The sequence below is a fragment of the Miscanthus floridulus genome, chromosome 14, assembly GCF_019320115.1.
Source record: "Miscanthus floridulus cultivar M001 chromosome 14, ASM1932011v1, whole genome shotgun sequence".
Lineage (NCBI taxonomy): Eukaryota > Viridiplantae > Streptophyta > Magnoliopsida > Poales > Poaceae > Miscanthus > Miscanthus floridulus.
In genome coordinates, this window is record NC_089593.1 from 66,422,974 (window position 1) to 66,447,911 (window position 24,938).

General features: G+C 41.3%; 1 protein-coding gene, 1 long non-coding RNA gene and 1 pseudogene across 4 annotated transcripts; 1 reads left to right on the forward strand and 2 right to left on the reverse strand.

Moving 5' to 3' along the window:
- Positions 1-2,470: 2,470 nt before the first annotated feature.
- LOC136504373 (protein WRKY1-like) lies at positions 2,471-5,487 on the reverse strand. 2 transcript variants are annotated; one of them, XM_066499287.1, is made up of 4 exons: positions 5,171-5,487; positions 4,035-5,075; positions 3,814-3,939; positions 2,471-3,259 (listed from the first exon to the last, which is right to left on the reverse strand). In XM_066499287.1, the coding sequence occupies exons 2-4, from the start codon at positions 4,877-4,879 to the stop codon at positions 3,115-3,117; spliced, it is 1,116 nt and encodes a 371-aa protein (XP_066355384.1). In that variant the 5' UTR covers positions 4,880-5,075; positions 5,171-5,487; the 3' UTR covers positions 2,471-3,114. The 2 variants fall into 2 exon arrangements, with proteins under 2 accessions (XP_066355384.1, XP_066355385.1); XM_066499288.1 differs by having other exon boundaries at positions 5,159-5,487.
- A 1,760-nt stretch (positions 5,488-7,247) lies between these two features.
- Positions 7,248-19,145, reverse strand: LOC136505056 (uncharacterized). Of its 2 annotated transcripts, none has more exons than XR_010771078.1 (7): positions 18,739-19,145; positions 18,274-18,344; positions 18,117-18,175; positions 17,906-17,997; positions 16,136-16,189; positions 8,398-8,566; positions 7,248-7,874 (listed from the first exon to the last, which is right to left on the reverse strand). It is a non-coding gene; the product is annotated as an uncharacterized lncRNA (long non-coding RNA). The 2 variants fall into 2 exon arrangements; XR_010771077.1 differs by having other exon boundaries at positions 18,095-18,175.
- LOC136505595 (phytochrome-associated serine/threonine-protein phosphatase 3-like) lies at positions 13,172-15,763 on the forward strand (annotated as a pseudogene).
- Positions 19,146-24,938: the final 5,793 nt, after the last annotated feature.

Here is a 24,938-nt window from a genome sequence, read left to right on the forward strand (position 1 = left end):
GTTGGTTAGACTAAGGTAACTGATCATTACATCCACAAAACTATATATTTTATACCATCAAGCAACTACATGACACACTTCTTCGTGGGATACCATCCATAGAGTTTGGGACCCGCAGGCTAATCCTAAGCTAGAGTTGCATTGGGTCCAATCGGTTGTGGCGGTTGCAGCTGTGTTGCAACTGCAACTAGGCCGTTTGGCGAGCAGCTGTTGTTGCATTGTGTTCGACAGTGGCAGTTGCATTCTAGCCCGCAGCCAGCTCTACCCAGCAGGCTGATTATTTTTGGGACCTTCGAATCCTCTAGAATTTTATTCTTTCTAGAACGACCGGAGTATATCATTACATATATAAACATGTACTCCCTCCGTCTCCAAAAGAATACAATTCTGTAACAGTATCATGTTTTAGTATATAAGTTTGACCAATTATAAATAAAAAATATAAATATTTATAATATAAAACAAATATCATTATATTAATTACTAGCTGTAGTTTCATAATAAATTAATTTGGAGCCATAACATAAATACTATTTACTAAAAACTTGATCAAACGTGAAGTACTTTAACTAGCACGTAACCCATAGTTGTATCTTTTAGGGACGGAGGTAGTACTTCCTCTATCTCGGGATGATAAACATACTTTATATAGGAAAAAAGTCAACTTTTACAAACGTTGTTCAAGAACTATTCAAATTTTGTACTATTTTATGACAAAACTTGCACCACTCGATTTGTATTCAAAGTGTCTGTGAGATGATATTGGTCTTTTTTTAAGAAAAAATTAACATACTATATAAGAGAATTAAGAGTCAAAATAGATTTTGCTTGACTTTTACCTGATCAAAATACGCTTATCATTTTAGGACAAAGAGAGTATACGGTATGTAAGGATGCTAAAAACTCACTCAAATCCGTCGTTCATAATTAAGTTGATCAATACAAATTAGAGTTGGTCCTAGGTACTTGTTTATTGTTTATATTAATTATTTGTTCAAATGTCACAGCAAAAATAGGCCAACCGTTAACCATTATGTTCCCTGAAAAAATTATGTGATGAAAGTACAGACACATAGGTGTAAAAGAAGACTTTATGCTAAATATATCAAATGTTTGGTCAGACATAAGCAGCTGTCGATGTATCCAACGTTCCAAACCCCCTCTCCCCTCCCCTGGCCTGCTGCGCATGCTGCTAGGATGTTCCAATCGATTTTGTTTCCCTTTTAGCTTATCAGTGTATTAATCATTCTTAGCAAGATAATAGTGACAGCCGACAGATGGCAAGTTAGCCTGTTCTGTCGCTCAATAATGAGAGCCTTGATAAAGAAAGAAATCAAGGCACTTTTTAAAAAAGAAGAAGAAGCAGAAGCAGTTGTATTTTGTAAAACATTAAGTGCATTTTTTGGAACGTAGGAATTTCAAAATGACTTGCCTGAAAATTAACTCGCATCTGGCAGATAGAAAAGTTTTTTTAAAAAAATATATAACATAATAATAAGGGAAAATAAAGTAGCTTCCCTTTTTTTTTGCGACGAAGTAGCTCCCAATTATGTCATGTCCTTGCTTGGACGTCAGACAGTGTACAATGCTGGGCCATTGCTTGAAGCTAAATCCCATCCTTGACCTCTGTCACCTTAATTGCAGTTCATGAGACATAATCTTGCACCAAGATCACCCACCTTAAATTCCCTGTACGAAATTGTTAGATCTCCCTAGATTAGGGGGGGCTGTATCTGTATGGATAAGACAAGAACTTCAAGTGTGGTTGACCAAGCAATAAATCGTCGGTTGGTGACGCCTGTTCGCTTGAAGTCCAATAATGCTAGCCCGAACTACTTCAGCACTACTTGACGAATAAATAGTATTTTTTTTCTCACAGTAAATCAACGTAAGCAAAAACGCTGTAAGGAAAAAAAAAACACTATTTGTTCGCTGACAAATACTGACGATAAGCGCCAGCTAACGTGTTCAACTGTCAACCTCTCGTTAGAAGCATTGAAAGCTAAGATGAACAAACATGAGACTGGAAATGCTAATAAACTATTTCCTGCCTACTTTTGTTCTCATAGGCCCTCCTGAAATTTCTTGACAAAAATATGACCATGATGACAAACGCCCTGTTCGATTGGCTGGTTCGTATCGTTGCTGGTTTGTTTATATGAGAGAGAAGTACTGCTGGCGGGTTCTGATGAACAGTGTTTTGTGAGGGGCTAGCCAGCCCAGCCCTAGCCAGCCCGCCCAGCGATCACGCTGAAACCTTCTTCCAAATAGGCCTATTCGGATGGTATTAAAGTCGGTTGAAGCTGTTTTGTTGTGAGAGAAAAATACTATAGATTCTAGGTGATAAGCCGGCTGATAAGTTCAAACAAACAAACCATTTAAACTCCATAAGTACAAAGTTTTAGTTAGAGCATTCATTCATCTTCTAGATTACCTCTCGAGATTGCAAAGTGGCACAGATTGATGGGGAAATCATTAACACAGAATGCTTTACACAAGAGCAACAGTACTGGGGTGGCAAATCACACCAACAACAGCTTTGCACCTTTCCTTCTGGAATGCTTACACCTGGAAAACCCAAATGGTCCTAAACCTGCAGCGGTCAGTACGGACCTCCTAATCCAACCTCTTGTGTCAACAAAAGAGGTGATGTGATATTTCAGAAAAGCAAAAGCAACATACACAGGCAAGTTATGGCAAGTGAACTTGTGCACGCTAAAAGCCAACCCTGCCATCCTAATCCACCCTTTTACAACAATGCGCGGTTGTTCACTTCCTTTTGTCAATCTTTGCTTTCAACCCTTCAGACTCACCGGCAAAGCTCACCGGTCGCTATCGGACGCCGCATTTTCCTTCCTGCACCATCTTTCAATTATACTACATGCCACAGCTCACAAGAAAGATGAACAACTTGGCAGCAGTCCCCACAATAGCATCTGTAACAGCGTGTAGCTCAAGGAGGGGCCAAGAAGCTCATCAGATTCTCAAATGGCTCCATGTTCATCGCTGCTGCATTCAAAAATCAAAGACCTGGGATTCTAACATGACCAGGTCATCCTTCAGAAAAGGCCTGGCCCCGGCGCTTCCTGAATGGAGCGACAGTTTACTGATCTTCTAGGTCTGGGCAGGTTGTGCTGGCAACTGGTTATGATTGTGCTCGCCTTCGTATGTCACGATTAGCATCGCTGGGTCGTCTACGCATCGCTCAACGTGCTTCCTTGCCGGGCAGCCCCTGACGCTGCTGCATTTGTAGTAACCCCTGCATTGGATTGAAGTCAAAGAGAACATCAGAATATGTGAAATGGGGGGAACAATCAGCCCCATGTGCTTGCCTTCATGGTATAGCTACATTTTCCTATCATCGAGGGCAGACATTAAAGCTTGATATGGGGTAGGGAATGAGCACAATCAAGATTAGGATGTAGATAGCCTAACATGGCATTCAAATGCATGTAGCAATAATAATTTACCTACTTTAGGTCCCCCATGATAGATCATTGCTTTCTCAGTAAATGGGCACAAAAAGAGTAGAACCCCTGAGATTATCCACTAACTAAATATTTAATTGTGGTAGCTACTATGTTATCGACATGCGTAGTTGCAGAAGCACTTGGGAGGAAGGAAAAGGTAAAGTGGAGAGGAGGATCAACCAACAATTATTCAACAGATAAAGGGACACCCTGAGAGCCTGATGCAGATATGCCACCTCTCATGGTGCAACAAGGGGAATAATGCATCAATCATTATGGCTGAAAAGGATTTGATACACATTTTCATGTTCGTTGAATATTTCTTGTTCAGTTCATATCATACCTCGGGTGGGGGGAACCCTTAATTGGCTTCTGCCCGTACTTCCGCCACGAGTACTCATCAGGAGGTATATCAGCAATTTTGTTGCTAATGGCTGGCACTTTAATCGACCTCTTAATCCGCAGTTTCCTGTCAAACAGAGCAAGCACGATTCAAGGGAGTCAATATTGCACCCAACAAAACATAACAACAAGCATAAGAATGGCTACGAGAACACAACTTACCTTCTCTTTGAGCAATGGCACCTGCCGGTAGTGGCACACTTGCCTCTTCCATCCTCCCCTCTACCCGTGCACCGCCGTTTGGGCGCACGGTGGGCAGGGGCATCTGCCGGGTCGCTCGCCACCGGGGTGCCTACCAAATGGAACGGCCGCTTCCCCTCCAAGCTAGCCACGCTCCCATCCATGCTCAAGGACGACATGAATGATCTCGCGGACGACATCGTGCCCGCAGCGCCACCACTGGGGCTAGGGCTCTCGAACTTGAGGCTGATCCCGCTGTTGCTCCTCTTGAACATCTCGGCCTGCAGCTTCTGCCGCGACGGGGGCTGCTGGTGGAACGGGTACCGATGCGCAACATTCCCAATCTGGAACTGCACAGACAGCGGCTGCACCAGCTTGGGGGCTCCGAATGGATGAGGGCCGACACTCTTGCTGCTGGAGCAGGCCACCAAATCCAGCCCTCGCGAGTCTGGCACACCGTTAAGCCGAGCGCGCATTTGCGCATAGCTAGTGGACGGAGATGGAGACGGAGCCGCCGCCGCAGCAGCAGCTGTGCTGGGCATAATCTCCAGCGGGTTGCCGCCGCCGGTCCCCAAGGGGCTCTTCTGGTTGACGAGCCCCATAGGCCGGACTCGTCTGGAGAACCTGCCTCTAGCATGGCCGCCGCCACTGCCACTGCCACTGCCACCGCCGAGGAGGGCGGCAACTTTCCTGAACTTGGCGCAGGCTTCGGCCGTCTCTGACGCTATGCTCTTGAGCAGGGCCGGGTCCTGCTGCTGCGAGAGCAGGGCCAGCACCCGGTGGCAGCTCTCCACCGCGGCCCTGTTGGCCACCTCCACCTCCTCCATGGCTGGCTGGAAGCAAACGAGCTCCCTGTGGGCGAAGAAAGGATTGTTCTTTCGTCCAGCCACGAGCTCCTCTTCCACCTCGCACGGACCTCAGGCTCCTTGCAACTCTCAAAGGCAGCAGCGTCTGCGCATCGGAACCAGAGAGCCGCACGAATTAAGCAGATCTCCGGGGAATCTCAAAAGGCTTGGAAGGAAACTGCACAGGAACGAAAGAAACGGCCCATCAGGATTCAGGGTGGTGGATTATTCAAATCCTCGGCTCAGGGAAAGAGCACGGACCGGATTGCGCACCTGAACTGGAGGAGGCAACACGGCGCAGCGCGAGGCTCCGGGACGACAGGCGGCGGCGGGCCAAGAACGCGCCGAACGAATCCGCCCGCTCCAGAACTACAGGCGCGCGCGCGGGGGAACGGCCGGCGGAAGCGGCAGCGGCGCGGTCCGTCCGTGGCCCTGGCGTGGAGGGGATCGAGGAGGGAGGAGGAAGAGAGCAAGGGGAATGGGGGGAGCGCGCGGCGGAGGTATATGAGGGGCTAATTTGCCGGATCCGGAGGGGTGTTTTCGGGAAAGCGTCGCTTTCAGTTGGGACTCGGAGTCAACAATGTCAAAGACAGCGGTCAGTGGGGTACACACACAGCTTGAAAAAGAATACTCCTACTATGAAATGGTGACTTTGGTCTCATATGCATTAATTAATTATTAATACATGTGGCTTTATTATGGAGTAATAATATATGTGTATTTTCAGATCAGATTAGAAAAAGAGAGAGTAGCAAGAGGAACGCCGCTGCGACCTTGAGAGGCACGGAACTGAATTTGTTCGTCCTTGGAATTACAGTGTGAAGTTTTTTTTTTGCCAGTTGCTTTTTTCAGATAACTGATGAGGAGTCTACAGTCTAGTCAAGCTGAGTAGGGCCTTGTTTAGATGAGCCCCAAATTCCAAGTTTTTTCACTCTCTCTCCATCACATCAATTTTTAGCCGCTTGCATGGAGCATTAAATGTAGGTAAAAAAAAAAACTAATTGCACAGTTTAGTTGGAAATCACGAGATGAATCTTTTGAGCTTAGTTGGTCCACGATTGGACAATATTTACCAAATAAGACGAAAGTGCTACTATTCATCGGGTTGAAAAAATCTTCAATCTAAACAAGGCCTAGCTTAGTTTTTTTTTTTTTTTTTAGCAAAAGCTGAGTACTCCGTAGCTTAGCTGACGCTGACGCTGACGCCGCCGCCGGAGGCGCAGGTAGCCCACAGGCCACAGGCTTGAATTTGAAACGAGGGGGGAAGGTCCAGGTCCGGCCCAGCCCTCCACGGCGGCCAGTTGGACCACCCTTCGTGGGGTCAGTTGAGGGGCGCACCACAACCGCTGCGAGGAAAGGTTAAAAAAAATGTTTATTTCACCTTCTCCGATTTCGTGAATTCCATTAACCTCTCCTAACTGAAACACTGTTTCTTGGCCTCCTCTAACTTTGAAAAGTGTTTGAATTGTTCATTGGGCGGTTTTGGCTGATGTAGTGTTAACCGTTCTACATGACATTATGTTAACCACCACGAAGGAGGTAAATTGAACTTCATCAATGGTTCACGAGTCAATTAGACTTTATTAAAAAAAACTATAGAACAAGGTTTTCTATAAGGCATCCATAAAATTTTCTAAAAAGATTTGAAATTAAAAATCCTTAAATCTAAGAAATATCATAGAATAAGTGCTTTCCTAAAGAAATGATGGTTTTGTTTTTTTCTTCTTCTAATATCATGCTTTATATTATAGTGCCTTGATGGGATTATTTGAATCTTATACCGTCTTCTTTTGATGTTTATTTGTACTAATATATACTCACATTATCTATTACGACCTAGACCACATAGAAGTTTAGCTGATTTCGATTGACAACATATGTACTACATAACCACCTTATACTGAACCCTATTCATTACTCCCTCCGTCCTAAAATAAATACGCATCTCACTTCTCGAAAATATGAATACACGTGTCACTTATACACCCGTGAACACACATTCATCCTTGCAGGGACACAGCCAAGATTTGGACATAGATGGTATTTAAACCGATAACAATCGTGTATGACGTGATACATAAACAACTAAATAAATGTTTGTACATTACAATATAAAGGAAAGCTGAAAATTAAAAAAAACTAAACATTATTATAGACTAATAATTATATCAAGGTTTCTACTCTTTACTCTATTAATCTAGTTGTTAGAACAGAAAAATAATCATGTGTTTGGTCGGATTGCAATTCAACAGACTAGTCAGTCCCCCAGACCGTTGCGCGGGCGAGAATTGTAATGGGTGCTAATTGTATATCATTACATGCTTGTTGTAAGCATAATACAGAAGAATGGGTTAAAATTAGAATCCTGACAAAAACCAATGTTTCATACATACACACGAAGCAATTAGTAGTAAAATGTCTTGCAGAGATTATTTGAAGCTGGCCCGTAGCACCTTGGTGCCTAGTCATTTCATCAAGAGGCAGTTGAAGTAGCGTATTAGTAAGGAGAACACAACGAAATAAGTTATTAGTTCGTTGATTAGCCTATTCTTTGGCTTTGATGTGAATGGTTTACCAACCAAAAGCGAAACAATAATGGTGTATAAACCAGAGGAACAAAGGAGGCGTGCAAAATTGTCGAAGATGCCTTCATGCATCATCGAATGGAGGCCTGTTATGTCCAAAAAGAGATTTTGCGAAGCAATATATTCTTGGAAGCTCACCTGTAAATGAGTTAAAAGTAGATAGGCTTAGGTTGCTGCACAGCATAGGAGGATATCTTGCACAGGACGTATAGTAAGATGAGACAATTACAAATGACAGTGCTTCATGGTTTAACACTAAATTGCACGATGACGTGAGGTAGGACACTGAGTAAAGATGATAACCAAAAGTAACTAAATAAATTGAACAGGATGAGAGATCACCGGATCAGGTTGGCCAAAGCAGTTTCATGTACTTTTGCAGAACCGCCCAGCTGCTATGCAAGGGTCGTGACATGAATGTTTTCCCGCAGAATGAGCAAGAAAAAAGAAATGCACATAGTGTATCAGTCTTTGTAGAGTGGCTAAATTGCCATATATTATTGCTCATTTCGACAATGGTCTAAGGCTTTGGAAACTAAATTTTATAATAAATGATGAGGTACGTACTAGCTAATTGAACGTTTAGCAACCGAAAGTAACCAAAAAAGAAGGCATCGTATAGCAGTTTGCTCTATAATCAGCAATTAATTAGAAATTTACACTACTGGCAGGACGTCCATGAATTCAAATGAGAAATGTGATAGAAGTATTCGGGAAAATGGCATGCAGGTAAATGTTAGATGAAGAATACATCAATTCATTTGACAAACAAAAGGGAAACAGAAGGCGCCATTTTTTTTGGATTAGTCTCTACTTGCATACCATAAAATAAGACATGACGCACTTTGCTATGTACCTGAGTTTCCTATCAAGCAAGAGGAAAAGATTGGCACATATAAAAAAAAAAGGGCGTACCTAGTGCAAAGAGCTCCCGCTCTGTGCGGGGTCTGAGGAAGGGTGTCAGTGGCAAGCTTTACCCTTGCCTGTGCAATGCGAGGAGACCGCAACTCGAACCCGGGACCTTCCGGTCACAGGCGGTAAGATTCTACCGCTTGCACCAAATTTGCTTCATAAGCTAAGTAACCTGTGATGATCGTAGGAACCAAATATGGAAATAAAATCATGAATATGGCACTAAAGTACGAAGCAGCAACAAGGGGAAAGAAAGAGTTCTGAATCTTTTTTTTACCGCGGAACGCATGAGTTTGGTTGCCACAAAGAAGGCATGAGTACCCTAAGGAATTGCTCTAATTCCCGATATAACAATTTCAACACAGTACTGTCACTACAAGATTTTTGGTCTATTGCAACGCCGAAGAATTGCAACGTAGAAAATTTGGTTGCCAGAGATTGTTGTATTACAACCATTCTAAAAAATGGTAGCGATACATGCCTTTAATACAACAGTTTTCAAGATGTTGCAAAGCTCTGTTGCATTTGGTGGACGATATTGCAATGGTGAAAAATGGTTGCAGTAGACTTGATTTTGGTTGCAATTGTGTGGTAGTACTGCAACTACATTTACGTTAGTTGCATTTGGTTTTGACTATTGCTACGGTTTTTTCGTGTTGCATAAAATTTGACAAGCGTTGCAAATGCTAGATACTTAATGCAACGAGAACTCTTGGAGGCGAAGCAAAAGTGGGGGTCAATTGCAACCTTTTTTGGCAGTTGCAATATACTTTGATATTGTTGCAAGTGCTAAATTTTATTGCAACGAAATCTATGGGGTCGAAGCGAAAATTGTGTTCAAGTGCAACGCTTATTTTTGGTTGCAATATACTTTGATAATTGCAACGAATTTAAAACTTAAAAAAAAGTATGGAAAGAAAAGAATTGGGGACGCATATATTAAAATTAAAAAGTGCTCCCCATAGGATTCGAACCATGGAGCTCTGGTTCAGATAAAACCTTCTCCACCACTGCGCTATGTAGGTGTGTTCGTTGTAACTCAGGTTTTAATTTATTTGATATGATTGAAGACCTTATGAGTTATAAAACGCCCCAACTCTGGCCCCATCTCGGCATCTCCGTCCTTATGCCTGGTGTCTGAAACTTTCTGTTAAGTAGTAGTTGCTGTTAAGTACTTGATGTTAAGTATGCGTGGATGTTAATTAGTACTTGAAGTTGTATCGGGGTGGTTGGTCACTTTGTTAGCGATAGTAAATGCCTGACCGTGCACCATCGGTCACATGCACTACGCCAGATTCGTACAGTAGGAACGGGGACGTTTTTACTGTAGGGGCGGCTGGGGTTGGGGGCGCCCTTACAGTGGGCGTCCTCGGGCCCCAGCAGCCCAGCCGTCCCTACAGATGGCACTGTAGGGGCGGCTGGTAACCTGAGCCATCCCTACAGTTAGGGCTGATCTATAGGGGCGGCTCAATCACCAGCCGATTCTGCAGTGCCTAATTGTAGGGGCGGCTGAATCACCAGCTGCCCCTACTGATGGCGCACGAATAAATAGCAGCCAAAATTTGAAAGGTTCAAATTTAGTCAAATAACAAGATGACCAAAATAAAAGTTGTAGATCTTGATGAGTTGAACAACTTTTGTATTCATCACTTTTACATCTGAAATCATTTAGGGTTTGAAAATTTGGTTTGAACTTGTCAAATTTCAAATTTTAAATTTTAAAATGTGTAAAACATTGTCACATCCAAGTTTGATCAAACGTAAATGCTGAAGCATGATTTTAGAAATTTTTAGAAAAAAAAAACATCACATTTAGAGTTAGTATGAGGGAGAAAAACTAGTTACAAAGTTTACCCACAGATTAAAAAGAGAAATCACACTGTTCTAGATGATCCTTACATGATCATAGTGAACAGTGTGATTTCTTTTTTTAATCTGTGGGTCAACTTTGTAACTAGTTTTTCTTTCTCATACTAACTCCAAATCTGATGGTTTTTTTTCCTAAAAATTTCTAAAATCATTCTCTATCAATTTATTTTGTTGGTTTTGTCAATATATACATATGAAAAGTTTGAGCAATTTAAATTTTGAATTTCAAAAAAATGCAACTTCAGACAAAATTTTGGTACCCCAAATGATTTCAGCTGAAAAAATGATAAATACTATAGTTGAATAACTTATCAAGATCTACAACTTTTGTAATGGTCATTTCTTCATATGACAAAGTGGTACTGACATTGTTCACAAATGTGACACATCTCTCGTAAGGTTTTATAAACTATATGAGACATGTGTAAGATTAGTAAATAATATATACTAAGAATTTGTCAAATGAAGAAATGACCAAAATAAAAGTTACAGATATTCATGAGTTGAATAACTTTGGTATTGATCACTTTTTATGTTGAAATTAATTTGGGTCTCAAATTTTGGTTCGAACTTGTCGTTTTTCAAAATTTTAATTTTAAAAGGTTCAAATTTTATCAAATAACAAGATGACTAAAATAAAAGTTGTAGATATTAATGAGTTGAACTACTTTGGTATTCATCACTTTTTATGTTGAAATAATTTTGGGTCTCAAATTTTGGTTTGAATTTGTCATTTTTTAAAATTTCAAATTTGAAAGGTTCAAATTTAGTCAAATTACAAGATGACCAAAATAAAAGTTGTAGATCTTGATGAGTTGAACAACTTTTGTATTCATCACTTTTACATCTGAAATCAATTAGGGTTTGAAAATTTGGTTTGAACTTGTCAAATTTCAAATTTCAAATTTTAAAATGTGTAAAACATTGTCACATCCAAGTTTTATCAAACGTAAATGCTGAAGCATGATTTTAGAAATTATTAGAAAAAAAACCATCACATTTGAAGTTAGTATGAGGAAGAACAACTAGTTACAAAGTTTACTCATAGATTAAAAAGAGAAATCGCACTGTTCTAGATGATTCTTACATGATCATAGTGAACAGTGTGATTTCTTTTTTTAATCTGTGGATTAAGTTTGTAACTAGTTTTTCTTCCTCATACTAACTCCAAATCTGATGATTTTTTTTTCTAAAATTTTCTAAAATCATTCTCTATCAATTTATTTTGTTGGTTTTGTCAATATATACATATGAAAAGTTTGAGCAATTTAAAATTTGAATTTAAAAAAAATGCAACTTCAGACAAGATTTTGGTACCCCAAATGATTTCAGCTGAAAAAGTGATAAATACCAAAGTTGAATAACTCATCAACATCTACAACTTTTATATTGGTCATTTCTTCATATGACAAAGTGATAATGACATTGTTCACAAATGTGACACATCTCTCATAAGGTTTTATAAACTTTATGAGACATGTGTAAGATTAGTGAACAATGTGTACTAAGAATTTGTCAAATGAATAAATGACCAAAATAAAAGTTGTAGATATTCATGATTTGAACAACTTTGGTATTCATCACTTTTTATGTTGAAATCAATTTGGGTCTCAAATTTTGGTTCGAACTTGTCGTTTTTCAAAATTTCAAATTTGAAAGGTTCAAATTTTGTCAAATGACAAGATGACTAAAATAAAAGTTGTATATATTCATGAGTTGAACAACTTTGGTATTCATCACTTTTTATATTGAAATCAATTTGGGTCTCAAATTTTGGTTCGAACTTGTCGTTTTTTAAAATTTCAAATTTGAAAGGTTCAAATTTTGTCAAATGACAAGATGACCAAAATAAAAGTTGTATATCATGATGAGTTGAACAACTTTTGTATTCATCACTTTTACATCTGAAATCATTTAGGGTTTTAAAATTTAGTTTGAACTTGTCAAATTTCAAATTTTAAATTTTAAAATGTGTAAAACATTGTCACATCCAAGTTTTATCAAACTTAAATGCTGAAGCATGATTTTATCAAACTCATCAAGATCTATAATTTTTGTATTGGTCATTTCTTCATATGACACATCATTGTCTTAGTTGTTTTGGTTGTTTTTCTATTGCTAGTTGTTGTTGTTAGGTCTTTTTGAGGGTTTTGTTGTTTTTCTTCTCTATCAATATGCCCGACATGGTCTTGTTGATGGCCGTAAAAAATAAGGAAAATAATTTTCAAGAATACATTGATATATTTAATGAAATGTTATTTACTACTCTCTTCGTCCTATAATATAGTGCATTCTAGCATTCTAATTTTATCCTCAAATATAATGCATTCTAGAGTAGAAAACTAATTTGACATTAAATACTTTTTATTTATCAACCAATCATCATTAATCATGTTGATGATAGTGTCTTATTAGAAAATAAAATGAGAGTACATGTCTCTTATGTGCTCTCTTAGTTTGTCTTAAAATTCTTACAATACACTATATAACAGGAGTAACTGATAAAAGATTTCAGAATTTTGATTTCAGTGTTGTCAAAATGTCAAGTTTTTACTTACAAGGATACAGTACTTGACGTTTCACGCCCAAAAATAATTACATCCAGAAGAAAATGGAAACCGAAGAAGAGGCCCCGTCGCCTCGTGCAGCCGCAAGCACGAGGCTGTGAGCGAGCCAGCCAAGGCGCTCATCGACTCCAGCCAGCCACCCAAAAAAACCAGGCGCAAATCACAACCTCGCCTCCCGCCCCCTCCCCCGCTCCTCGTTCCCCTCTCGCCGCCCGCCTCCCCGCCGCGATCGAGGAGGCGCCAATAGCCAGGAGAGGGTTTCCTCCTCCCTCCACGGCTCCACCGAGCCCCCCGGCCCCTCCGCCCCTAATCGCTCTCACCCGGTTGGCCGCCGCCCCGCCATGGATTTGGATATGTGGATCTCCAAGGTCAAGGAGAGCCAGCACCTCGCCGAGCACGAGCTTCAGTCTCTCTGCGAATACGTGAGCTCCCTACCCTTTGAGTAGCTCGTTCCGCCCCTTAGGGTTTTTATCACCTCGTTGCTATCTAGGGCGGTGGCACGCGAGCGCACAGCTTGCGCGGCTGTGGTGCTAGGGTTCTTGGTGGGTGGAGGTAGATGGAGGGGGAAAACGGTTTCCTTTGCTGCGTCTGCTGGTGGTGTCTGTGTGTAACCACGGTCTGCTTTACTAGTTGTCCAGGTGAAGGAGATCCTCATCGAAGAGTCGAACGACGTTCAACCGGTGAATAGCCCCGTGACGGTTTGCGGTGACATCCATGGGCAGTTCCATGACCTGATGAAGCTCTTCGCGACGGGTTCTTGATTGATTGCCAATTGACTATTCATACCCTTTCGCACCTTGTTGACTCACTTTCTCACATTATCTTTCCTGGATTATTGGCTGCTCTACGGATCAAATTATCTTTTAGTTTATCATGCAGTTAAAACTTAAATAATGTATGCTGTTTTGATTTCTGAAAAATACAGATAATATCCTGGAGTTGATCTGAATACGTTTAACCATGGTTGGCACTGTCCACCTAACATATGTGGTAGCTGAATGAGTTTACTGTGTTTGAACATAGAAACAGAAATTTCCTCCCCTTTTTACGCAGCATGAACTACAAGTGTGAAAAGAAACATCCATTCTCATAAATTTTCCAAATGAACCAACATTCTGATGAGATGGCTTTGATTCATAATTCTCATCGTTACTTCAGTTCCCATGTAGAATGTTTCCAAGAATCGTCACTATCTATGGCTAATTCTTGCTGCTGAATGTTCCGATTGCCGTTAGGTATCCTGCACGCATAACCCTTCTGCGTGGAAATCATGAAAGTAGGCAGTTGACGCAGGTATGTTCTTGTATGTGAAAAACAGATAATTGTACACAGTTCATAGTTTTTCTGATTTAGGCCACTTCGGTTGCAACTAAATGCCCTGAGTGGCTGAGTCCAATATATGTTCCCATGATTCTTGTGTTCTGCTTTTTACCTGTGAGCTCAAAAGGTGTTGTATTCATCTGGTTACCCTCCACTGTGCTCTCTTAAAGCACTTTTGGCCATCTGTGGGAAGCATAATATTTAATTTTTTGGTAGTATGAAACAAATTCAGTACATGTTGATTTTATTCTAGGGGAAACAGTGCTCTTACTGATACTGTATCTGTGATTTAATCTTGGCTATGTGAATCTAGGAATGCAAGTTACACATCCATGATTATTGAAGTCTTATGCCTCTCAAGATAACATTATCTGGTAATCAGCCTGTGTGTCATGCTTAGGTTTTGTTTAGCCAGTGCCTGTCAAACTACCTGTCAACATGGCTCTTATTTTATGTGTTTTTTCCTCTGGTTGTGACTTCAAATGGCTTTATCTTTTAGCTCTCGATTTACATTGCATGCTTGTATCCATACTGTACCACAAATAGCCGAAAATGCTTGACATGTTTTAGCTTATCATGCAGGCATACTAATAATACTGTGACTTATCTTTAGGTGTATGGTTTCTATGATGAGTGTCAGAGGAAGTATGGCAACGCCAATGCATGGCGGTACTGCACTGATGTTTTTGATTACCTTACACTATCAGCAATCATTAATGGCCAAGTAAGTTCCTCTAGGGAAAAAAATACAGGTTGTCATTTTGTGTTATTTTGGCAAGTCATACTTAAATTATATGCTGAATTTAGGTCCTCTGTGTTAATGGTGGTCTTTCTCCCGATGTACGTACTATTGATCAGGTCCGTGACTTCTCTTCTTTAACTTTCTTATAACCATCTGTGAACACATCTGTTTATGAACCCTTATGATCCTTCCCATTTTATGGGATTCTGAGTTTCATGTCTTGTAGGTTTGCCATACTTGGTCAATACAAAAGTAGAAATATTTTTCACATGGACTATAAAGGATATGCATAGCCTTAAGAATTACAGCTATTTGAAAACTTCACTGTTATCAGTGATATAAATAAAATGCTTCAGTGGATATATGCTGGAAGTTTGGAAATGTTGAATAGTAAACAACAGAAGGGGTATTTATTATGTTGTTTTCAGTTATTTAGTTTTTTCTGTTCTTATTTTCAGCTGGTTGTGCTCACTGTACTTTTTTGGACATGTTTCTGATAGAATTTCCTTTGGTAGTAAGAATGCTTATCATCAATGAACTAGCATTGCTGACTCATTTTGTGAAGAATATTGAGCACATGATTCTGGGGTTGATTCGGTCCTTAGCATTTCTGACTCATTTCTTGAAGAATAGTAGTGTATGATTATGTGGATGATTTTTATTTTGACTAAATGTTTCAATGAGATTGAAGCTTTGATTATCTTTTCACCAGATACGAACGATTGATCGCAATTGTGAAATTCCCCATGAAGGTCCTTTCTGCGACCTTATGTGGAGTGACCCTGAGGAGATAGAGACATGGGCTGTTAGTCCCCGTGGAGCAGGTTGGCTGTTTGGATCGCGAGTCACAGCAGAGGTGTGTATACAATAATATTATTTTATTATTCTGGACTGTTTTTTATTCTGGAGTGACCCTGAGGAGATAGAGACATGGGCTGCCAAGAGAAAGGATTTTGGGTTTGTTACATTTGATACGCATGATAATGCTGTTGCTTGGTAACTCTGAGATTGGTGAAGGTGATCACAAGGTCTGTTTTACAAATTGCAACTATATTTGCAGTGTCCATATAAATATATATTATGTCATTGTGCAAGTTTTTTTTTTGTAATGATTGCAATTTCCCGATTCAGGCAAAAGTAAGGGCTAGACTGTCGCGGCCACTACAGAGACCACCTAGAATGAAGCATGGATTGAGAGGAAATTTTAGAGTCGGGCATGGTGCCCCACGAGGTGGCCGTTTACCGTATGCTCGTGCTCCTCCACCTCGCAGGCCTCCGCCACGTCTTGTTCGACCTGCTGTTACAATAAATCAAACAAATGCTCATCTTCAGGAAATTATGAGGCTTCCTTGTATACAATTTCATACTACAGCAAAGCAACTGAAGGAAACTGCGGCTAGGAAAAGATCTGCATTGTCCAAAAAGAATACACATGTACTATGTGAAACCTTTTATCTCTCTTTGCATTAAAAAGGAACATATAGTCCTTTTGGAGAAGTACATAGCTATTCTTTTGTTCTGCTCCTAAATATGGTCCAGGCTTAGTTTCCTCTTGCTGATTAGAAATATATATGGATGTGTTTGTGCTCATAAAATGTCTTGGGAGGCAGCTGCATGTATGTTTATATTTGCTTTACGCTTCAAAGTTCATGGTTGATAGTACTGCAGCTCACAGAACTCTAGTACTGCAGCTCGTGTTTTGCTTCAGTGTTCAATTAGCTTTGCCACCACTAGTCTCAATTTAACTAATGCATGTCAATGATTTTTTCAGGAAGAATCTTGAGTTTGAGAAGGAGCATGCGAATGGTGGAACGATGGCCAACATACATATCAAGGGAACCTTCGCTGCTACAGTAGACATTAGTCTTTTGATTCGAATGAGTTCAAACAGTTGTCTGTGCTTAACACATTATTATGTGTTAAGCTATCTACTTGTGTTCTCATTTAGTTTGACACTCGGTGTGTTTTGTTAAAGATTTTGTATGAACAAATTATATTTCGTTTTAATGGATGTCGATGCTTCCTTCATTATGTATTTGTCGTTTTGCGATTATTAATTTAAGCTACCAAACAAAGTGTCGCAACATGAATTATTAATATATTAATCTGGCGTTGCAATATATGATGGCACATATAACAACCACATTTAGTCGTGGCAATAGGTACGATAATCGTGGCAATAGAGAAACTATCTCTTGCAACTACAAAAAGATGACGGTGGTAATAGAGGAATCTACCTATAGCAACCAGATAGTTAGTAGCGTGGCAATAGATGACCTGTCTGTAGCAACCAACCTAAGTAACGTGGCAATAGCCTATGCCATCTATAGCAACCATTCAGAAACGTGGCAATATACGACCTCTCTGTAGCAACCAACCTGAAGAGATGTTGCAATAACCTAAGCCACCTATAGCAACCATTTAGGCGACGTGGCAATAGAGAACCTCTATTGCAATGCTTTCTCTGCGTAGCAACAACCACGATTGCAACACCTGTGTTGCGTTGCGCTTGCATTGTGTTGCTACACGACCAGCGTGTCGCAATACGTATCGCTAGCAACGCCTAGTTCGTTGCAATTGATACTATTACCACACCCATAGTGGTTGCAATTGCTTTTGTTACAACACTCACCAGGTGTTGCAAAAGCGTCAAAAGTGTTGCAATAGAGGGGCTGTGTGTCGCAACTAAAATGTAACCCATTGCATTATGCTATTGCTACCCTTACAAGTGCAACGACATTTAACCAAAAAAAATTGGTAGCAAAATTACTATGGCTACCATTTTTGGGTCTTTTGCTACACTTTTTTGGCGTTGCAGTAGACCGAAAATCTTGTAGTGTGTTAGTGTTTTAGGCACAGGGTGTGGTTTACTGGATGGGCTGCTCAATATAAGCTAAAAGGATTAGGCCTTTCATAAGCCGGCCAAACTTGGATGTACATGTACATTAATTAAGCAACTAAAATTTTGAGTAGGTGATCGAAGGACATAACAGAGCAACGGGATAGCATTTACCGCTATGTCTTTTTCTGGCCAATGGATGTTGACATCTTCAACTCTGTGCCTATAATGGATGTTGGCTTCATCACCTGTCGGCCTATATGCTCCTGCAAATTTCGGCATTAGACTGGCCAGAACATAAGGGAACACAGGGAGATCACGAAAAATTCTTGAACTTTTCAGTAGGTGATCGAAGGACGTAACAGAGTAACGGGGTAGCATTTACTGCTATGTCTTTTGTGCCAATGGTTGTGGACACCTTCGCCTTTCCGCGCTATTATGCTCCTGCGAATTTAGGCATTAGACTGGGCAAACCATAAAAGAAAAATATGGAGATAAGAAAAAGTGGCCAGGTCGAGTAAGAAGGAAACGACATCTAGTACCTGGAGTTTCATGGGAAGTATGAGGGCTGAGGAGATCAACCATGATAGACATCTTGATAAACGCCTGCAGACTGCACAGTAGAAGTAGAGGTACTGATTTGATGAGCTGATAAACACAATTTGGTTGTACAATAGCAACAATGCTCCATGTTTCAACATGAAACTTTTCTCTACGTGGCATCGTTGCGGGCAGGGGAAACGGAAATTAAGGTTCATTGTAGATTCGCAAAACATTCAGAAGGTCTACTTTGCATCAATTCTCCGTTGCACAAACCATAGAAGAGGAAATGTACAATTGGTATTGTAAATCGAGACTATATATAATTGGTATTGTATAAAATTGCTACTACCATCTACTGAATATACATTGGATCGACATCTGCATATCCTGAATATACATTGGGTCCACATATGCATATCGTTTCAAAAATTTGACGAAATAAAAATAGAGTAGGTAGAGCATACCTCCGGTTGAGGCACGTGGAGGACGGCGCCGGTGCAGCTTCCGTGCAAGGGAGAGGGCTGTAGGCGCAGGCGTTGCTGCTGCCGGTTGCGTGAGGGTGAGGCAAGGCGCGAGGGAGTCTCCAAGCGGATGTCACTGGCTTGCAGTGCGAGGGAGAGGGCTGAGGCGAGTGCGTGGGTGCTGTGGGGTTGCGCGGAGGGCCGGCCTGTGTGGCCGCGAGGCCGCTGCGTGGAGGGCAGGCCGGGGCGGCGGAGAGGACTGCGCCCTAGATCGAGCGGACTGGGACAGCGGGCACGATGAGGAGGGCAGGCTGGCGCGGCGCCGGGGCGGCCATGGACGGCGCGGCAGCGTCGGTGAAGCCGGCCGCCAGATGCTTCGAGGCAGGTCGCTTTTACGTGTGGGTCGGAGGTGTGCTGGGAATGGCGGCACGCGATGGATTGCGGAGGCGCGGCATCGTGCGGCCAGGGGAAACGGATGACGTGGCTGCAGGAGGGATCGTATTTGGTATACGAAATACGTGCACAAATGAGTTGTTCTGGGCAGGCCAGCGAGCAAACCACACGAGTGGAAGTGGAATGGGTAGAAATGGATGCCACCGTGGTGTGTATTGCTATTGGGCTGACAAGGTCCGAGGCCCAATACTGGCCCACGATTGTGGACCCATTATCTTCTCCAAAGAAGCTTACGGGTAAGGGCCTTTTTTCTAGCAAGTCCCTGGTTCTGGGCCCAGGTGGATAGGTTCTAATCACAAAAGGAAAAAAAAAGAAGATGATTTGACCTTTTCCAACCTTTGCTCAAGTCTGATTTACCTTTTCCAATAACTAAAAACCATTTTTTTATTTCCTCTAACATTTGAAACCATTTGAATTTGCTCCTTTGGATGGTTTTAAAAATGATTTTGGCTGATGTAGTACCATGTCAAAAACGAGAGTGGTAAATTGGACTACATCGATAGTTTAGAGGTCAATTAGACTTTATAAAAATTCTAGAAATAATTTAAAAAAACTTGATTAAAAATCCTAAATCTGATTCAATCTTAGAACATCCATTGAAAATTTGTTTTAACTCAAAAATAAATATGAAACCAGATTCATATTTTTCTCAAAAATAATGCTCTATATTATGGTACCTTGTTTAGAATCTTTTGAAACTTTTATAGTCTTCTTTTGGTGTTTATTTGTTAGCAGATGCTCACGTTATCTATTATAATTAGTCTAGGTTAACTCAGACCACATAGAAGTTGAACTGACTTCAGTAACGACAAATGGGTAGTTTACACGCATGCACACTTACAATACGAAACGCACACACATAATGACGTGTTTGGCCATAGATCTTGAGATGGAAGAGAGCTGATTTCACAATATTTCGTAACTCGATGTAGTGTTACGTAGGACGGCTGACCAGAGGCCACATCGGCTCAAGCTACTTTTAAAACCATCGAATGCAAGGAGCAAATTTGGTCTACTCTTTTAAAAGTTAGAGGAGGCAACAAAAGTCAGTTATTATTATTTTTTTCGCGACCGTGCCTTAGCATGTTTTTTATTAAGATGGAGTAGGAAAAAAAACATTACAGAACATGAGCTTAGCAACCAGGATGTTAATAATAATTACCTACCTGTTGCCGCTTATAGTTTACTCACTGGACGCTATTACAGACTCAAATTTGCTACTAAGAAAGAACCACTCCACCGTTCTAGTAACCGGTTATTATTTTGGGAGGGCGATGGGAACAAAAATAGGTCAATAATAAATAGTCCTTTTGCCGTCAATATGTCTCTAGGACTTATGCCATATGTAAAGCCTAGTAAACTCGAGAAAAAATTGGGTGGGCGACGGGCGCACCAGCGCTCACATGTGCCCCCCTGCCCGATGGTTGCCACGTGGACCCAGACGCCTATCATGCGGCAGCAGAAGCTACTCCAAATCGGCAAACACCATGCAAACCGACACGATGACCGGGCTCCAAATCCACATGCGGTGCGAGGACCGAGCGTCGTCTACAGGCGCCATGCGATGGCGTCTGGGTCCACGTGGCAACCATCGGGCATGGGCCGCATGCGCGCGTAGGTGCTCCCGTGGTCCACCCAATTTTTTTTTCCGTAAAGGAAACTCGAGCTTCTAGATGGTGGTTTAGCTTGGAGTGCATAGGGTGCACGGGTGCAAAGACAAAAACGACCGAACACAAGCACGGTGCACGGACATCGTAGAATACTCATCCTAGCCCAGGTAGGTAACGAACACGGGTTTACCCAGAAAACGACACTATTCAGCTTTTTTTTTCAATCAAAACAATATTTTTCTCTTACAAGAATTCAGCCAGAACAGTGTTTTCATTTGGTTTCAGTTTGAGGCGACCGTGGTCCCAGCCGCAGGCTCCCAGCTCCTGGGAACAAGCAATGCTAATACAGGCTTGTACAGCTAGAGCTCGGTCATATGCATGCCGTCGTGAGAAGAAGGCGCAGCGCAACAGCATACGCGATCCACGTGGGAGTACTTGCATGCACTCCACATGCATGTAAAATCTCTCAAGCTTGCTTCAACTATTCAATACTAATTTATACTGTGTATATGTATATAATATATAGGAGTAGTGCTGTACGTATCGCAGTCGCCTGTGCCCAGTGGCGGAGCCAGGATGAGCACCTCAGGGGGGGCTAATCAATAGAGATTTAGAACAAATGTCGAAGATTAACGATGAAATCATATTTTTTCTACAGTAATATCAAGGCAAAATCACTCTCCCGGGGGGGGGGCTGCAGCCCCCCCAGCCCCCCCTGGATCCGCCAATGCCTGTGCCCTTGGCACTTGGCACTTGGCAATGGCAGCGATCGAGGCGAAGGCGGATCGATAGGGATCATGTATACCCTGCCCGTACCCTCCTCGTCTTGCGTTGCGTTGCGTCGCATGAAGATATGGAAAATTTGCGTATGGAAGATTTTTTTTTAAATGAGTATGTGGATTTCAACCTTTGCTTTGCGAACTTGAAACACATGTAGTTCAGGTTGTGGCTGGCACGTGTTGCAACACAAACCTGAAGCATATGGAGCTACCAAGCAGGGACTCCTCTGTTCTTGACGTGTCCTTCCTCTTTGGTCCTTGCAGAGCCACCTAGAGAGAATACTTCTGTTTCCAACATGGTTGAGCTCCTCAACCCCCTATTCTCCCGTTTGGCCCTCTCCAACGCTGTCGACCCTCATTTCTCTTGCAGACGCTTGCACACCCACAAACTCCTTGGTTCATGAGGAACATATGCAATCAATGCAGATTCCCGCTAGAAGATAATAGAGCAAGCCATTGCGGTGCCCTCAGAGACCTCCACTATTCAAGTAACAGAGTGTGCATTACTAGATGCGGTCACTCCTATTGAGCATATTGTTCTGGTTGAGGACGTATCCGATGATGAGGAAGCTACCTTGCAAGTGACAATTGAGGACCCTATCTTTCTCATCACCATTGAAGATACCCTTACACAATCTATGATGACTGAGGTCAACGTAGAAGTGCCCCAGCTAAAAGAGGATCTACTGATAAAATCAACATCTTCTCCGCCTGCCATAGCTAGGAAGAAGATGGACGTGGCATGTCCTCCTATATATCTTGCCTTCACCACCTGCCATAACAGCAAGACACACCGACGTAAGTCCTTTGATAGGTCCTCACTTCGTCAAAGTGTCCGCCTTGCACAATGTGGTGTGTTAAAAGATTTGGGCATTGATGGGAAGGACGGGAAGCTCGATGAGGATGCAATGCAAGATGTTGTAGACTGCTTAAAGGAACTATTGCCGCCAGACCTCCTCAAACCATTCGGAGGTTTAAAAGGTCATGCCTTTTGAGACCTTGTGGGCTTGTGGCGGAGGTCTCTTTCCTCCCGCAATGGGTCGCAGGGTTTTGTCGTTGATATGGCTATTTATGTTGGTGTTTGCTCATGTTGTCAATGGCTTGCTGTTGTTGGCTGAGTTATCTCAGTCATAGTGTTTTTGTTGTTTTATGTGGTACCACTGTTGGCTCAATCTAGATCTTCTTCTTTATTAATATAACCGATAGCTTTAATTGATATAACTGAAAACTTTACTGCTTTTGGTTTGTTTTAAAAAAAGAACAAGAAAAAAGTTCAGTCAAAAAAGGATACAAGCTAGGCCCGGTAAATAAAGGGCACACTCTAGTAGTGGACTAAAACATGATGAGACTGTCTAACTGCAGTGCATTATTGCAAGTATTTCGCTCGTTTTTCAACATATCTCACTAATAGAGAACATGCTTTCGGTTTAGCACATTAGTCTCGGCTAGCATTATTAGACCCGGGACTAATGCGCTTATATTAGTCCCAGGTCCAAGTTTCCTGGGCTGCAGATGACCTTTAGTCCCGGCTGATAAGACCAACCCGGACTAAAGAGTCTACATTAGTCCCGGTTGGTATTACCAACCCATACTAAAGAGCCTTGACCTTTAGTCCTGGTTGTTGGTAACACCAACCTGGATTAAAGGTAGACCTTTTAGTCCCGGTTGGTGTTACCAACCCAGACTAAAGAGCCCCTTTAATCCCGGTTGGTGTTACGAACCTGGACTAAAGGGCCCTTTAATCCCATAATGCATGGGGTCTTAGGTTTGAATCCTATGAGGCACATGGGTGGGAGGCATGATTTTTTTAGCCTCGAAGGACCTTTAGGCTCGGTTCAAATCAACCGGGACTAAAGGCCTTTTCCATCCGGGATTAAAGCCACGTTGTGTACCAGTGTCTAATATGATGCATGACTTGAAAACTTTAAGAGGGCTTCTATTTAATTATTATCTTAGTTTTTGGAAAAATGAAAGAAGCTTCTACATAGATTCAAAGATTCACCCACAAGGCTTAGAAATAATGACATTAGGCTGAGGAAAAAAATAGAAAGAGTGATCCTATATATACATGTTGATAATTATATATTTACACACCACACTACCATGACATAAAAAGTAATTCAAATGAAAATACCAATATATACCTATTTCCATTTCATTATTACCCCAACAGCATTCCACTATTAAAGAAACAAATCCAACTACTTTTATTGCAATTTATGTGCATTTAAGAGTTTAAAACCGTGGTGCAAATGATCTTTTGACATAAACTATATATATAATACAAAATAGAAAGAAAAATGTTCAAATTACTCCCCCTAGTTTGGCCTATGACTAGATAACCTCATAAACTAACATTTAGTTCAATTTACTACCTCTAACTATTTCATTTAGTCTAGTTTATCACTTAACATTTTTTTCTCCACGTATAAGTTGAGTTTTAATACCAAATTTTGTGAGGTCATAAATGACATCATAACACTAGTAGAGAAACTAGCTGTACTCCCGGTTCTCAACCCCCTTCAGTCCCGGTTTTGGAACCGGGAGCACGAATCCGGGACTAAAGGGCCTCTCCTTTAGTCCCGGTTTCGCGCCCGGGACCTTTAGTCCCGGTTGGTAATACCAACCGGGGCTAAAGAGGCCTCCTGGCCTGGCCACATGGGCCGACCCTTTAGTCCCGGTTGGTATTACCAACTGGGACTAAAGGTTTTCTTTTTTTTCTTTTTTTGTTTCTATTTTCAATTGATGATTCGTTTTGGTTTTCGAATAGGTTTTCGAATACGCATTCTACGTTGCTAATAATATACGTATTCTACATGTTTATAATGTTCGAACATTTTGTACAAACTAAAGTATAAAACTAACGTATATATTACATGCATATATATATCGTACATTATTTTATGTACATATAATATGTATATATATATTACAAATAAAGCTTGCATTGTATATTCTATCATATCCTTGGGATAACAAATTCACTTCATCTGGTTTGGCTTCCATGTTTCGTTCACGTCATTGTAGAACTCGCCGGCAAGGTTTAGGACCTGGTCATTAAGAAATCCTGCTATGGTCTCTTGAATTGCTTTCAGTTGGTCACGTCGTATGACTTTTTCCTTCAACCATAGAGTCTTCAATAAAAGTTAAAGGAAAAGTATTAATATATATATGTGTGTTGGTCACGTGATTACTTATATATATGAGCAATAAAAGAAATTGTGAATATATGAATATATTTATATAAGGTACTTTGAGGTTCTCTTCAAGAGTTCTTTTTGAGTATGCCATGATGAACTCGCAAACATAGTATCCGCAGTAGTTGTTCTCGTGTTCTTGCCTCAGAACCCACTTTTACGAG